Below are 17,674 nucleotides of genomic sequence, written 5' to 3'. Positions count from 1 at the left end.
TGAGATCCTTTTTTTAACTCATGAAACAGATAAACACAACAACACATTATCTACCTACGTTATTTTCCTTAGATTAATTACCTTGCTTTGTAAATCGCTCTTGTTTAAGAGCGTCTGCTAAATGCCTAAATTTGAAATCACATCACGGCATGTTGTGAGTTTGTAGATCTGTTTCTGGTTAAAACAGAGTTTGAAGTTACAATGTTTTTTTTTATTGGAAGGGGGCGTGTCCGATAAAATGAATATTAAGTATCTAAACATAAAATCTGTCTGGGTGAAAAACACGAAAGCCTGAGTAGGCATTAAAATGACCCCAAACATGTTTTAAAGCGAAATATCCCTGCACAGTAGGCCTAATCAAATAAGTCTATACTGTCTACCACTGGTAAGCATTCATTCATTCATTAGCCTATGCCTGGCTGTTGCTTTTCCAGACCTCTTATATGAAATATAACAAGTACAAATAAACATGAAGTAAGTAGTTGACATAATAGTTTGAAATCACCTGTTTAGGTTGATAGATTGAATAGAAACAGACACAAACAAACCCAGAGTTAGTTCAGTTAGAATCTTACCAGACTAGTTGTAGGCCTATGAGCAGGACCAGTGTTGCCAGATTCTGAGAGACAAACAAGCGACCAGGACAACGAAAACAAGCCCAAAAAAGAAGTGAATAGGCCTCACAGACATACAGGGGGTTCCCCAGTAAAATGAGTTGATATATAGCATTACAATCACTTTTACAAACATGGCTATTTTGAGAATAGCAGATCTACAAGCTCACAAAGCAAGCTGATTATTTTAAAGAATCTTTAACAAAAATGTTGAAACATTTTAGCAACACAAATGTTATAAGGGGGTCCTTGACATGACAATGTTTGAGAACCACTGGTTTAAAACAACATTAGGAAGCAAGCTCAACATAAGATAATATACGTTAGGAACACAAGCTAACAATAACAACTCAACTACCAATGTTTAATGAAAGACTAGACCAAAATTGCTTATAATAAGCTTACTTGGCAACACTGAACAGGACAGGGCTGTGTGGCCACGCCCCCACAGCTGCTGCTGAGCAGACATAGGGTAGTTATATTCCCTTCATTATTCATGGTTTATATTCTATAAAACTCACATTTAACTCTACAAAATTCAATCTCATGTCAGTATTATTCCACATACAGTTTAATATTATGTTAAGCTACACCATTATGTTCATTTACATGTTATGCAAAGTTTTGTAATCCATTTGAGGAAATGATGGCTTATATAAGTTAACAAGGCCAAAATAATACCATGAACATTGTGGCATGTTCCTAAATAAAGCCATGCTGTTGTTGGTGACAGAATGACAGCTGAATAAATCATCAAACTATATAATTTTGTTCTTTTAGGACAGTGTTTATGACCTTTTTGAATCATTTTGACAAGATTTTCTTATTTATTTATTTTATTTTCCCATGGCATACAGGGAAACCCCTCCTCTCACATTACAGCTTTTAGTTTCACCCCCTCATTCTAAAAATAACTGTCTAAACCAGTGGTGTAACAGCAGTGGTTCTAAAACTGTGGGTCGGGACGGGATCCCCAGGAGAGTCCACCATTTTTTATATTATTTATTATTATTTTATTTTATTTTACATATAAATTTACAAATTATATGTTGAGCAGGGATGCTTTTTATCAACTATCAGATGACGCCTCAGAAGGGGCTTCCTGTTTCCAGCAGAGCCTCTTGGGCACCCTTCAGCGTTTCTCGCTTCACACACTTCCAGTAGCCGGAGAAGCCATGCTGGGGCTGCACGTTGAGGCCCCGTAGTATCCTGTCTTCCATCACACTGATGAACTCTGTATGACTCAAGCAATTGTCTCCATCCATATCAAAGACCTTAAACACAGTGTCCAACACATTGTCTGACAGGTCATGCCCTGTTGCAATCTTCACAGCTCGCTTAAACCGGGCCATTCCAATGGGACGATTGGCCTGACTGAACATTTTGACTGCGAGGGCAAAATCCTCCAGATTGTTGGTGAAGAGGCAGAATGCTTTGAACTCATCGAATGTGATGCTCTGACCAGCAGGGATCTTCTTCCTCATGTTCTCCCTGTAGGCCTCATTGTCTTCCTTATTGGTGTAGTACAGCAGCCACTCAGCAAAGTCCTCCCTTCGCATGGTGTCCATGCCCTTAGAGAACCGGAGGAACTCCATCTCATGTACTTCAGACTGCAGGTCCTCCATGAATCTGCGGAATTCCTTATATGGCAACTTTTTTTCCCCATTCTTCCCAAAAAAGAAGATTTGTAGTGTAGTGTTCACGCCATCTGCCTCATCAGCAGGTTTATGTGTGGGGTTGTCCTTGGGAACTTTGTCCTTTCTTTTTCCAGCGATTTTCTTGAGCGTCAGAAACTCCTTTCTGTCCAACTGCTCATTGCCATCAATGTCAAGCATTTTGAAAAATATATGAAATCCAGTGCCTGGCTTGGTCAGAATAGTCAGCAGGAACAGGTACTCGGTATAAGATATCAAACCATTGTCTCCAATGTTTCTGAACAGAGCATTGCCAGCTTGTGCTTGTGAGGCAACATTCAACATCACATCAACATCCTTTTTAGTTAAATCTTTCTTCAGCAGCTTTCGGTCAACATCCTCCAGCATCATTGAGAAGAGGAAGTCCCGTGGCGTCATGTATGGCTCCTGTTCATATGTCATTGATGCAAACTGGTTGAAACGAATCCTTCTAGCAGACAGCTGGGGCACTGCAGCAACTTCTTTCGGTTCCTCCTTTTGATGGCAAAAGGGTCCTTGTACCTTCTGATTCTGATGATAATAATATATCAGTCCGGTCGTTGCGACCACTGAGGCCACCACAACAACTGGACCACGCAGCCCGGCAAGGCGCGGCCCCACGACTCCCACAAGAGCCCGAGGCCTCAAAAGGTTTCGCAAGACAGCAGCAGCCCTGCCCCATCTGGCCATCTTTTAAAGTTAATGTTTTATGACAAACTCTCAGAGAATTCCAACCTGCACAACAACAGAAGTCACATAACTAATCTATCTAACTATTAATTTACGAAACGTCTGTCTGTCTACAGTGCTCTGACGTCATAGTACTGACGTCACATACTGGCCTGGACATGGAACACCATATATGGGCATAGGACACAGAACACCATATATGGGCTTAAAAGGGTGAAACAGTGCCCATATTTCTGACATCACTGATGCCGCCGCCTGTCCTGCGCATGTGTCGCTGCCATGGTAACATCTGCATGCTGAAACAATGCCCAAATTTGGTGATGACTGAAATCACTGATAAGTCTGGGTTCTCCAACATTACTTCTGAGACTCCTACACTCCTACATATCAAGGACGATGATACACGAAAGAAGAATAACTGTACTGCACTGGGTCTTAGTATGTAAAAATAAGTAATTAATACAATTAATAAAACAATAAGACCCTTATTTCACCGGCATACAATGGATTCTTATTTGGGACACATTGAACTTTCAAAAAATGACACTTGTCAACTTTTCCTCAATAATGCCTACACAATTACATATTTTTTTAAATCCCCGGACTATATTGGTCAGATTGTTGGTGCAGTGTAGGTGTAAGGGCCGCATAGCAGGCCGAACCTCTAATGGTTGAAAGTCGCTGAATGTAATTTCATGATTTGTATGTTTACTATCACTGCTGGTCTGACAGCACAGACTCCATATGGGTACGACTTAGGGATGTCAAAAATGGACCTTTATCAAAATCGATTATTCTATAGCAATATTCGAATATTATTCGAAAATCGATAATTAATTATTATTATTTTTTTATTAAAAAAAAAAAAAACTTTTTTTTTTTTTCTTCTGTTTTTCGTTTTTTTTTTTTTTTTTACTGGATTTCAATGCACATTTACATATGTACAACATGGCTCTTCAGGTAATTGGTAGCCTAACTACTACTCTTCATCTTTCTTTTTAGTGTGCCAGTGTACTGTTCACCTAATCTCTCAAGAACAGATTCTGTGATGCTTTACAATACAGAGGACGCTGTTTTCCCTTTTCTTTGATGATGGCCACCAAGTACCAAACAATCAAGCCTGAATCAATCACACCTGTGTCTGAGACAGGGGGGGAGGGGAGTGTGTAGCAGGCAGCCACTCTGCTGTGCTCCTTCACTCTACACAGTTTACAGTTGGTGCTGGTGTGAATAATAAATCAATGGCCATTTACTATTATCATTAATACTATTGTTAGCCTATATTCTATATTTTGGTTGAAACTAACTAACTAAGCCAAAAAATAGTATAAAAAAAAAAAAAAAAAAAAAAAACGAAAAAAAAAAAAAAAAAAAAAATCGATTATGAAATATTAAAATCGAATATTGATTAATCTAACGAATATTCGAAAATCGATTATTCGGTGACATCCCTAGTACGACTGACGGAAAACTCCATATATGGAGCTGGCAAATATCAGCATCGGAGACACCATATTTAGACATGGCTGACCTAAGGAACTCCATATAAAAATGTGGCCGACTTCATCCTGACATCATTTTGATGTCAAGAGCATCCCCGTCAGACAATATATGAATATATGGTCACAGTTCCAGTGACATGGCATATTCCATCTACGGACCCCAATGAATCATCAACAATCCTCTTAACACAAACCAGCTGCAGGAATCAGGCCTGTACTATTTTGCTGTTAGTCACAACGAAGACATGTATCTCCACATAGGTCCTAATCAGACACACCCTGTAGTCGGTCCTGGTCCTTAGACAACCAGTCCCCTTGTCTTTGAGCAGTATATTCACAATGTTTTGGTCTGATATTAAAGAAAGCCTGAAGGACAACCCTTACTTCGGGGCGGGGTTTGGACTGGTCGGTGTGGGAACAGTACTGGCTGCTGCTCGGAAGGGAGCCCAGGTGGGGATGATCTTCTTCCGCCGGAACTACATGATGACCCTGGAGGTTCAGAGCGGGGACAAGAGCTACCGCTGGCTGCTGAGCTGGATCTCCAAGAATGCACGACAGACCCAGCACCTCAGCGTGGAGACGTCCTACTCGCAGCACGAGAGCGGACGTCTGTTAACGCAGTTCCACCTCCACCCCAGTCCTGGGAACCACATCATCTGGTACGGGAACAAGTGGATCCGAGTGGAGAGGTCCAGAGACAAAACGGCGGTGGTGGATCTCCAGACGAAAGTTCCGTGGGAGTCGATCACCTTCACCGCTCTGGGCAGGGACAGGCGGTTGTTCGCCGACATCTTACGAGAAGCTCGAGAGCTGGCTCTGCAGCAGGAGGAGGGTCGCATGCCCATCTACACAGCCATGGGGGCAGAGTGGAGGCCGTTCGGGGTCCCGCGCCGACGCCGCCCCCTGGGCTCGGTGGTGCTGGAGGCGGGCGTGGCCGAGAGTCTCCTGGAAGACGTGAAGGAGTTCATCGGGAACCCTGCGTGGTACGCGGACCGAGGAATCCCCTACAGGAGAGGGTATCTGCTGTACGGGCCTCCGGGATGCGGAAAGAGCAGCTTCATCACAGCGCTGGCCGGGGAGCTGGGCTACAGCATCTGCCTGATGAGCCTGAGCGACCGGAGCCTCTCCGACGACCGCCTGCACCACCTGCTGAGCGCGGCGCCCCAGCAGAGCATCGTGCTGCTGGAGGACGTGGATGCGGCCTTCACGAGCAGAGAGCTCGCGCCCACAGGGAACCCTCTGGCCTACCAGGGAGCGGGACGGCTCACCTTCAGCGGCTTGCTCAACGCGCTGGACGGTGTGGCCTCGTCCGAGGCCAGAATAGTCTTCATGACCACCAACTTCATAGAAAGGCTGGACGCGGCGCTGATCCGGCCGGGCCGCGTGGACGTCAAGTGTCACGTGGGTCACTGCACGCGCTGGCAGCTCGGCCAGATGTTCCAGCGCTTCTACCCCGAGCGGCCGGCGGCCGAGGCAGAGCGGTTTGCTCAGTGTGCCTTGGCCGCCCACAATGAGATCAGTGCAGCCCAGGTCCAAGGCCACTTTATGTTATACAAAACGGACCCTGCCGGATCTATAGACAACGTGAACAAAATGAAGGATGAACATTAAAACTCTTTCCTAGCCCCCCCAGAAACCCCTGAACACAAGTACTGCCGATCAATCTTCTATTTAAAAAAACAATGCCCCAAATGATAACAACACGTACTGGAGCGCTCTGTACGAGCGATCGGTACGTGTATATAGTACTATTAGAGGGCGCCGGACTTACTTTCAAGACGCTGCAGGGAGATCTCCTCCATTCATTTGCGTGCGGCGAAACGGGGGAAACAGCGATGAAAAACGGCGCCCGAAAGTACATTACGTCCTCGATCCACGCACAGCGATCTAAACACATGTAATCCACTCATTGTGAAGCCTTGATTTCAACTTTTGTCTGATCGAAAAAGACTAGAAACGCTACTCTAACGGCTCCTCCTGTATAGAGGGGGCACGGAATGGCGGCCTATGCAGACTGCAGGCTGGAGTTGCACTTCTGGTCACATGATCCTGTTATCCTTAACCCTTTACATGGATCCTTAAAGAGACAGAGAAGGACCGGCGACCGTTTAAAAAAAATAAATAATTATCATTAATTTCATTTTTAATGACCTAGTACGGAAAAGTCCGGTCGGCTAATTGAGCCGACCGGACAAGTATGGGCAAGTACGGCCCGGCTAGCAAAGTGTTAAGTGCCTGATTAATGCTCAGAAGAGTCAGAAGACTTTAAACTAGCAACATAAATCATTAAGTATTTTTGACAATGTTTACAAAGGTAATACAATTCCTAAAGGTAATAACATCAGGTCAAATAGCAACCAGAAGTAGGGTAAATAGCGACAGCCTAGTCTAGGCCATTAATTAGAATTGCAGTCTTTTAATTATTACCCTATTGACTTCAGATCCTGCAAAGAAAACGTACCTCCTGGTCCAAAAACAAAAAGTTTCTCCTTCTCCATCCCAAACAGGCATGTTACATAATTTCTTTTACATTACAATCCCTAATTTTGGTTTGTTTTGTTATCAGAAACCATGGTCAATGGAGACATATAACACCTAAATCTGCTCTTGGTATCACAAACTTCTTTTATGTGAGAAGGTTTAGTGGTCAGCTACAGTACAAACAGAACTGAACAAAAAGTTTTCAATATGGTCCTTTGAGCCGGAAAGACGGCTACCTATGTCTGACATGCTAGAGGAAGATCAAACAGATGGACAGCCTGGGGGAAATGGGGCAGCACAGCCCAAGGTCTCAACGCTATGGGTTTGAAGTGCCTCCCAAGTTTTCACAAAAATACATATTAGTCCAGGAAAACTAGCTCAGTTTGGAAGTAATTGTAACATAATTTATTTCTTCACAGAGCATTTCTATGACGTCTCCAGAACTCAATACTAGAATACCTAACAAAGCATAGTTGCGGAAATATGTTCAATTGGCATCAATCCAAGATGCCAATTGGGACTATTAACAGAAAAATGGCTTATCTTGGAATAAAGTACTACTACAATTACTAAGAAGTAATTGTAACAGGACTTTTTGAGAGATACTAACCGCGCCTACGTCTAACTTTGTGTTTCTTCACAGATCGATATTCCAAGATTAGCCACTTTAGGTTCACATCTTAGAGTGATGCCAATTGAACATATTTCCACAACTATAGGATTTCTTAGGACGTTTAGCGTGGTCTTCTGTAGACTTCATACAAACTAGACATTTATATGAATTTAAATAGCTAAAAATACAATCATATGATGAAATATGAATGGAGTGCAGCAGTGGCACACAGGAGATCCCTGGATTTTCTAAAGATAATCATGAAATAAGTTGCCAACCACCATGGTCTGGTATGACCCCCTGGGAGAGCTTCAGCTTCATTCCTTCCAATGATTGACCTTGATCCCAGTGATGCATCCTGCATATAGTTGCATATACTCAACATCAAGGTTTGTGGCAACTCAAGCTTTTTTTTTTTTTACTCCAGTTTTGACATTCAACCTTTTGAACATTTAAGCAAGGAAAGGCAAGACTTGATATGTCTTGTTTAAAAGTTTCTGAAAAATGGAAATTTGTGCCCCCAAGGTGAAAAGAGCAGGGAGAGTTGCCAGCTTGCTGTGTGCATTACATCTACAGCAGTGATATCCTCAACAATCAAAAGTAACCTGACCTGCCCTGCAAGCAAGCCTGCACTGGCCCTGTCCAGGCCCACTTAGGGCTGGCCAAACGGCCCCCTGTAGGCGGCCCACACTGGGCCCCAGAGGGTTTGAACATCGGCAAAGTGTTGGCCCCAAAGTGCTGGGCCTGCGTGGGCAGCCCTTACTTAGCCCTCACATTGTGAGGGCTAAGTAAGGGCTGCCCTCACAAGCCTACACTGGGCCGGCATAGGCCCACTTGGGGCCCTGAATAGGCAGCCCTCACTTGGCCCTCAGGAAGCCCTATTTACTGCCCTAACTAGGCCCTCTATATGCCCACAATGGTTTTGTAGTCTATTTCTTCTATTGCATCAATAATTATGTTTAAACCATTTCAACTATTGTAACTTAAATTCACTTTAGGAAAAAAAAAACTATTATTCTATTCATCTAAAATGTATAAAAAATAAATAACACCAGTCAAAGGGATTAAAATCAATGTATTTATTAAATGCAAAACAAATATAAAACAACACAACATATACATTCAGTAGAACAACATTGGGGTTTCCAATTTTCAATACTTTTACTTCACTATCTTAAAAGGCAGACATTATACTTTTATTCCACTACAATCATTTTAAAAATTGAGTTACTAGTTATTTTTTAGATTTTGATTATTATTAAAAACGTACATTGACCACCACAGCCCGGCTATATACATTCCGGCCATTTGAAAAAAAGAGCTCTACAAGCCTGTGATGTGACGCATAGTGAGCTAATAGATCTGCAATTTTCAAGATCTTACATTTGAAAACTTGTGAAATGGGACATCCGGCATAATGAGTACTTTCTAATTCTGGTACTTTAAGTAAATGTTGATACCAATACTTTTGTACTTTTACTTTGTTTGTTTTAGAGTATTCAGGGATTAGGATAACATTATTTACATTCATCATCTCTTAATTAAATCCCTTATAACTACTCCTTATACCCCGACCTCAGCACTACCATGCAACTGTGGGTAATAAAAAAAAAAGAAAAAGAGAAAATACAATGTCAGGAACTGAATAGCACAGTCTAACTATGCAGCTTATTGTCAAGTGTTGATCTGGGTGGGGTGGATTGTGATTAAGGTCAACCAATAAACTGGAACGAAGGACCCAGAATATTAAGATTGTGTGATTGATTTCAAACAACAACAAAAGCACACACATTTTTAACAAATCGTTTTTTTTTTAACAAACTATAAGCAACAACAAAACAACCAACCTCCAGTCAGCCGTCAACGGCGAGTCCCCTATACCACCAGCCCACCTTGTGACTTGAGCCATGAGTACATTTTCCAGGATGTTTCTTCTCGTACTGCTCACAACCATTACCCAGGCTTGTCCTTTCTCATGGCTGAATTCATCTGGAAATATATAAAACATAATTATTATATTATCTGCATTTGAATTATTATATTATCTGCATTTGTGTGTGTGTGTGTGTGTGTGTGTGTGTGTGTGTGTGTGTGTGTGTGTGTGTGTGTGTGTGTGTGTGTGTGTGTGTGTGTGTGTGTGTGTGTGTGTGTGTGTGTGTGTGTGAGAGTGTGAGACACACACATAGTGCTAACATGTTTATACTTCATTCCCATTGAAAAGCTTTGACAGAATCCACAGGTAGAATTAAACTTTGGTTGACCATGCCCTAAGGAACAAACTAATATCAATTTAATTCAAAAGCTCACCGTGCCTGGAGTGTCCTTGGAACTGTGACGCAGGAACTCTTCAACTATGGCTTGGATTGGCTTTGTCCCATTTTCTTGTATCCACTGTACCCTATAGATGGAGGTCTGCAAAATGTATCGGCCGAACTTAGTATGTTGTTTTTCAGCCACTCTGACATTTGCAGGACTTGCTCTGCAGTTACATCTGATTCTGTAATGAGCAGAGAAAAGAATACATTCTCACTTCTCACTAGATCATCCAAGTTTACAATGTAGAGTTCTTTGTTGCAAAGAGCATACAGTCATCCACTTCGAAATGCAAGTGAGTTGAATATACTACGTTGTATTGACACCTTGATCTTGCTGTACCTGGCAGGATGACTCGGGTCTCTTCCCTCTTGTGGTGAATTCAACTGCCTGTCCTAGCGCTGTCGGCACCTTTTCCAGACATTGTGAAGGTGCTCCTCCGGATACCCTGATGCTGGTTTATGACTCCTCCCCGGGGTGAACCATTCATCTTAAAGTAAAGGAAATAAGCCGAAAGGAACACACACACGTTAGGAAACAACAGGCAGCAACACCAAGTTGACAATGTGTGTTCATAATTTGCTTTGTGCATTTTATAGGATATAGTGTATAGTAGTTAGACAATCCACCCATGTTAAAACAAGGTGATATATACTGCAGTTAGCGGCATTAGTATATAATCTGGCTAAGTCAGGCTATATAGTAGTAGCTTTACTTACATAGCATGTGCCCTGGCAGTCCCTCAGGCATGGACATTGATCCACTATCGATAATGCCAGGGTTGCCTTCATAGCTGAAGTTGGACTTACTGTAGACAATAGATATATAAATGCTACTAAGCAACCTAAACTATTAATTGAATACAGTCCTTACTAAATATTTTATGTAAAAGCTTTTTGAAATGGATTGCTTGGATGGAACCCTACAGTATGTGGTTCACATAAGTGGAAATGTATCTACCACTAGTTAAAAAATTGCTTAATCTTGATTGATACTCACTTCTCTCCGAAGCGCTCCTCCATCAGGTGGGCATACAGTATGGACCATTGATATAGAGATTGATCAGGAGAGCTTCTTCTGAAGACCACAAAACAAACATTTCCGATCATCTATTTTGCTGAAGATCTAACAGATAGTTTTAATAAAAAAGAGAAGGCAAAATAAATTAAAACTACAGAACATTAATTTCAAAATGTAGACTAGACCACCCTCCCCTCCCTACAGTCAATGAAGCAAGGCTGCAAAGCTGCTCGCACAGACAAAGTGAACTTACAAATGTTGCTCCATCTTCCACCAAAGCTCTTTGCTAGTCTGTAGGCAATACTGGTTGTGGTTCTGGTGCTGATATGGGCTGCAGCAAAATAGTAGGCTCTGGTGTGGGGCTAGAATAATAGAAAAGTATAAAAGTATGAAAAGAAAATTATTAGCACCAGGGTCAGAGCTACATTGTTAAAATGATAATAAAAAGAATAAAAATAAAAAACATTTACACAAAACACTGCATACACTTACTATACAGTATAGTTCACCCTGTAATCCAGTGGTTCTCAATGTGTGGGTCAGGACCCTTCAGGGGATCTACAAGCTCACAACACCAGTTTGCGGTTGAACTTCTGAGCTTGTAGATCTGCCACTTTCAAAATAATTACCAATGGAACCGAATCAAACAGTCCATGTGCTTGTCAGGGTTTGGGGGTCCCCAATTCAAATATAATATTTTAGGGGGTCATCAATTCAAATGTGATTATTTTGTTGGGGTCCCCAGTTCAAAGTGGGGTCACAGTTGCCTGAAAAGGTTGAGAACCACTGCTGTGATCCATGTTTAAAATGCATGTCACATGGCTTAGACCAGAAGTTAACTACAGGCCCCAGCTTCCTGATAGATAATGAAATGTGCAATTCCCAGTTTTGATGAAAAAAAAATGAAAAATATCCTTTATCCCCAAATACCTTAACTAATAACACATTTTGTCTCTTTAGACCTACTCTGGTGTACCTCAAGCAGGTGTCGTTGAAATTTCAGCCGTGGCCCAAGGAGATATACAGTATGAGGGATGCCAAGCTTTCCCCATCCAGGAGAAAGAAGCACTCTGTGTCAATCCATTGCTCTGCAAAATATTGTTTTAACAGAGACACAAACTGTTTTTACAAGCTGTTTTTAAAGGCTGTCTGTTTCAAAGGGATAATGTGGTTATCTAATATGAGATAAATGCCAACAACAGTCATGTGTACTATTGTACATTCAGTAAAATGCATTCAGTAAAATGCCTATTACAGTACATACCATCAAAACACGTGACCCACTCAGTCAGATTCCATGTATGCTATATGGTTATCTTTGACAAACTCATCCAACTTTAGGAAAAGAAGTAAGGAACAGAAAAATATTTAGGGCAACATATGATGGTGTGTGAGTGTGCACAAATTGTCAGCCATTTCTCACTAGTTTTGACACAAACCAAACTATAGCTAGGTAACAAATAATTCACTTGTTGCCACACTGTTTTATAACTTGCTAATTTAGCTAGATATGTATTTGACACACCAAGGTTAAGCTTTATTTATGCTCCATTGCACAATGTATTTGGTACCCGAAAATAGCAGATCTACAAGCTCACAAAGTTTACAATAATAACTTGGTGTAACACTGGGTCAACAGCTGGCCAGCTATGGCCAAAGTTAGCAAGTTGAGTTAGCTAAGTTAGCGAATGCCAATATCCACCCTTTGTGGTTTGTGTGAACAATGCTAAGAGAAATGAAAGAACAGAAAATTATTTATCTTATTATCTTATTGGCTATTATCTTATATTAATGTCAAAAACAGGTCCTTACTGTACCATTTCACCATTAAATAGCAGCCATGTCCAAATGTCCAAATCACTGGTTCATCTCCTCATGTCATTAGCTGCTGTCCAGTGGTAGTGAATGAAAAGGCGGGAACAATAAATGAATACATAAAGAAAGGTGAAAAGAGCGGCAAATTTTGAGGGCTGCCCTCAGTACGCCCGTTTAGGCCCATAGCATAGTTCTACCTTTGGGCCCAATGCAGTTTTTGTGTGGGCAGCCCACATCATTTTCCGCTCTTTTCACACGTACGGGCTGCCCACAGTACGCCCATGGTTAGCCCATGATGAGTCAACAGCTGTGGGCCTAATTTGGGCAATCCCACTATGGGCCTGTGGAGGTTAAGTGCAGGCTGGCATCGCCCTCACTGCCCACACAAAGCCTGCAGAGGCCCAACCGGGGCTTGCTTGCAGGGTGCTCTCTAAGCACATTTCTGATTTGTGATAGCATGGTGTAATTATTGGTGTTGTTGTTTTTGTTATTATTATTAATTTATTGATGCCACATTTGACTATCATGACAAGCCCAGAATAGGGATACAAGGGGTTCAACTGGTTTTTGAATAAAAATGTTCTTGCTTTAAGATAACCTCGAGCTAGGAGCACTTTAACACAATGTCCAGCAGATGATGCTAAAACACCACACGCAGTCTCCATATTCTATTCACAGCATTATTTCAAACTGCAGAAAAGGTTATGTTATGCTGTGATATCAGAGATATGTTTGTGTTTGTCAAATAGTCACCAAACTATTCTGACACATCACTTAAAACCAAATTGGCCAAATTATCAAATATTATGTAAGAAAGTGTCTCATGTGTCTATTTATAACTACAGTACAACTTTGTGGGACATGACATATTTTACACAATACATAGGAGGGAAGGGGACTTCCGTCTTATTCTCAGCTAGTCCTTGGCCTAAAAAACATTGAAGACCCCTGATTTAAAGGAAGTGTGTGCCACACTGATATTTTGTTGTAGTTCTATGTCTAATGTTTTGGTCTTGTAGCGTTGTACTAGTTTCCCCTGGTGTTGTGCTTCTTATTTTATATTATATATAATAATATATATATATATAATATTTATTATTATTTTATATTTATTCATAGATCTAACCCTATCATCAAATGAATAATATTTACTGAAGTAATAAAATGAATTATCTTCTAGGTAGTATTATGAACTAACTTACTAGATAGTATTAATTATGAACTTGGAAGGCATGCTTGCCTCTACATTAGATGAGATGTCACCTGTGATGTTACAGTGCATGTGTCAAGGGAAACAACCATGTAAAAATGTGTACACACACGTCTACATGTACGTCTACACGTACGTCTACACAGACACGGACAAGCTGTGACATTTCTTATGGTAAACTGCAACCTTCGGTCACAATTAAGGACTGAAGGGCTGTCCATACTGTCTCCAATTAACCACAAACTTTTCGTCGGAAAGGTCCGACTTTCTGACGTGCATCTTTTCTAACTCAAATTTGGGGTAATGCTTTTCGGAAGTTGCGAGTGACGTCATTTTGTAGTTGAACCGGACCTTTCCGACGAAAGGTTTGGTGGTCGGGGACAGAATGGACAGCCCTAGAGTGTTGTTTTAGTCCAAAACACAGGCACACACATGTTTGTGGGTGTTGTGTTACGTGCGACGTGCACACTTGTGTGTACGTGTTAGCGTGGGTGTTAGTGGGTGTTGTGTGCTTACACAAGTGTGCGTACGTGTCTGAGGTTAATGGTTCCATTCCCCTGTAGACAGCGATTCAAAGGAAATGCACCGAGTGGACAAATAAGCAGAATTTAGCAAGAAAACCCCACAAGGTCAATGTGCGTGCGTGAGTACATATATGCGTGCGTGCTTGCGTGTGATTGATGAGGAAGGGTCTCAGGACTCAGGACTCCACAATTTCTCCCAGCCCACTTCAACCCTCTATTTATGAGTGGGTCTCAAACTGGGGTCCGTTGGACCCCACTGCACTGTAAACAAATGGAACCAAATGGACCCTCATTTGTACTCTTTTATCACATCGATTGCGGTCCCAGAGATATAATATTGTATCAAATGGAGGTCTGTGGTCTAATGCATATCAAACAGGTTATATCAAAGCAAAATAGCCTCTATAACATGTGCTATCACTCTGGGAATTTCTGTTTTTGAAACTGAAAAAGTCAAGCCCTCACCGGGATAACGTACTCTTGTACCCTACTGTCTGTTTTAAGTGTATAAAGGGGTTAAAGTCGTTAAACTGATATGATAGTGATGCCATATTAACTAATTTAGCTGGGGACCCCCCTCAAGTACCCTTGGGCTCCCCAGACCCCACTTTGAGTACCACAGCACCACAGCTCCTCTGGGAATCATAGTCTTTGTGGTCATTCACGCATGCATGGACTATTAATAAATGTGTGCATTTGTTGTGATAGGTGCAGTATTAATGGTTCTTCACAATGCAAAACAAACTAATCTGCGGAATGAGACACGATGATGCATTTACTGTAAAAGGTGCCAGAGGTGACGAGTGTGCGTGCGTGTGCGCTTGCATGCGTGTTTGTGCATGTGTTTGTGTGCGGCTGTGTGCGTGGGGCAGTGTGCGCCTGCATTCGGATGTGTTGATGTGTGAGTGTGTGTGTGTGTGTGTGTGTGTGTGTGTGTGTGTGTTTGTGCGTGCGGGTCACTGCTCTGCCCCCCCTACGTGGGCGGACCCCCTCCCCCCAGTGTTCCCACGCCTCAGGCGACACGGACGCTCACAGATGTTTGTTTGCGGACAGGAAGTGGGCGGGGCCTCCAGAGCTAGGCTGTCAGGCGGTAGCATGAGAGCTCTAACAGCTGAACCAAACTGTGTGTGTGTACAGTTCAACAGGGGGTCTGGGACGCCTATAGGGGGTCCTAAGAAATACTAAGGAGAGGGGGCGGGGGGATCTTTGTGTGATAGGAACTTATCACATGCTGATTTACATGCTTGCACATTAAACAAAAATACTCAGGACCAGCAGTGGACAATACAATAACTATCTGACCATAAATACAAAATAAGCATAACATCCTGTAGTGCAGTGAATTGAAACTGACCAGCAAATTAAAAACAGTAGCGTCCATCAAATTATCAAAACAAACAACTTGGCAGCGTGCCATACTATATTAACAGCACAGCAAGGAAGAACTGCGAAAGTGCATGCATTTATTGTGACTTAGAGTTCAGCAGTTTCCGGGTAGAAGCTGTGTTTGAGCCTTTCAGTTTTGGCTTTGATTGACCGCAGCCTCTTGCCCGTCGGGAGCGGGTCAAACAGTTTATGGGTCGGGTGCAGGCACGTGCACACGTAGAAATCAAAGGGGGCTTGAGCCCCTGCCCTTTTATTCCTCTGTAAAAGGTTCCCTCTCCAGACCATGAATTCAGTTTTTGACTATGGTGAAAGAAATGCAAGTGCCCCCTTTCCATGCTATACCCGAAGGCAAGGGAATTGCCTTGTCCAAACTCTCCTGAACTTGAAGCTGCATCTTACGTTGAAAGAATTACCCTCTCTCTGTAGAAATCCATGCCATTACGCCACATTTCCAGTATTGACTTGATTATGCTTAGTTCAGTTTGGTATCAAGTACCAAGAATAGCCGACCTCCAAGCTCACAACGCGTTGCAGCGTGACGTGTTGTGAGCTTGGAGTTCTGCCATTTTCGATATTTCCACCTAAATGCCCTTCTGGAAATGTCAGCCCCTGCCTATCTAACATTCTCTACACATCCCTGGTCGGGTGAGTGCTGGTCCTCCATAATGCGGGCCGCAGTGCTCCTATACAGCACCTGCTGATGTACTACAGCCCAAGACGGAAATATCAAGACACGCCATCTCCGGTTTACTTCTCGTATCCGCGTGACGTAGGTGGACACCTTTTTAGGAGGCAGGAAGCAGGTTGGATTATTCATTTCCAACAGGAGAGTGAACGTGAACACAGCTTCTGAACCTTTCACCAACTAAATATTGGACCCTATTGTGTATTGTCACAAGCCACACAATACTCCCACAATGTTCATACTATAATGGCTTTTTTTAGAGACACAAACAAGGAGAAAATCTACTTAATGATTGACCTTTCTCTGTGTTTATCGTGAAATTGTCCTCCGTCTTGCACTGGGATCAATTCACCTTTTATTTTCCGAGCCGCATATCCGGTATATTGGTAAAACGGACCTGGAAATAACATACTTGATACAGTCTTTTTTTCACTCTCGACCAAATCTCTTTTCCAAAAAATAGCCGATCTACAAGCAGCTTGTAGATCTGCTATTTTTTGGCAAATATTACACCCCAGGATTATGGATGTTGGGGATATTTTGGTTATCGCGATAATATCGTAAATCACAATTTTTTTGGGTCACAATAATCGTGACATAAAATGTTCATATCGTCCCATCCCTACTCAGGACACACCCATGAGGGGATCCAGTGGAGGCTGATGGAAGAAGACGAATTGCCATGGATTCTGACAGACTGTGGCTGATGAGTCAGAGAGTCCCTAGACCCAATTGCACAATTGGGTGAGAATTGCATGAGAATTGTTTGGTGTTAATCCGGGCAGCAGCAGCTTACTGGCAAGAGCTGGATGATGATGTTAAACGCAGAACTGAAGTCTAGAAACAGCAGCCTGACACATGAGTCCCGGCCCTCCAGATGGGCGAGAGCACGCAATGTGTATCTGTGGCGATCCTCTCACCGACTGTGTCTCTGTGTGCACTGTAGAGTTCTCAAATACTGTCCAAACCCGACCATATCCGAACCCGACCCGACATTTAGGGTAGGGTAGGGCCTAAAATGTATGCTTATTAGTCGGGCCGGGTAGGGCCTCGGTCTCAATGAAAAAATAAAATATATTTTTTTATTACCATTACTATGTGATAGAGTATTGAGAACCCAACCATACCCGAACCCGACCCGACATTTA

At 42.4% G+C, this 17,674-nt stretch overlaps 2 protein-coding genes across 2 annotated transcripts; one reads left to right on the top strand and one right to left on the bottom strand.

Moving 5' to 3' along the window:
• Positions 1-1,702: 1,702 nt before the first annotated feature.
• Positions 1,703-2,977, bottom strand: LOC308294746 (calcium uptake protein 2, mitochondrial-like; the record flags this gene model as incomplete). The annotated part of the gene is made up of 1 exon (XM_080737568.1): positions 1,703-2,977. One exon carries the CDS (start codon positions 2,975-2,977, stop codon positions 1,703-1,705), a length of 1,275 nt encoding a protein of 424 aa, XP_080593694.1.
• A 1,841-nt stretch (positions 2,978-4,818) lies between these two features.
• LOC308294303 (mitochondrial chaperone BCS1-like) lies at positions 4,819-6,090 on the top strand (the record flags this gene model as incomplete). The annotated part of the gene is made up of 1 exon (XM_080737030.1): positions 4,819-6,090. The coding sequence occupies one exon, from the start codon at positions 4,819-4,821 to the stop codon at positions 6,088-6,090; it is 1,272 nt and encodes a 423-aa protein (XP_080593156.1).
• Positions 6,091-17,674: the final 11,584 nt, after the last annotated feature.

Source organism: Nannobrachium achirus, assembly GCF_963921795.1.
Source record: "Nannobrachium achirus genome assembly, chromosome: 11".
In the NCBI taxonomy this organism is placed as follows: Eukaryota; Metazoa; Chordata; class Actinopteri; order Myctophiformes; family Myctophidae; genus Nannobrachium; species Nannobrachium achirus.
Note: the sequence above shows the minus strand (reverse complement) of the source record. Positions and strands in the feature narration are given on the sequence as shown.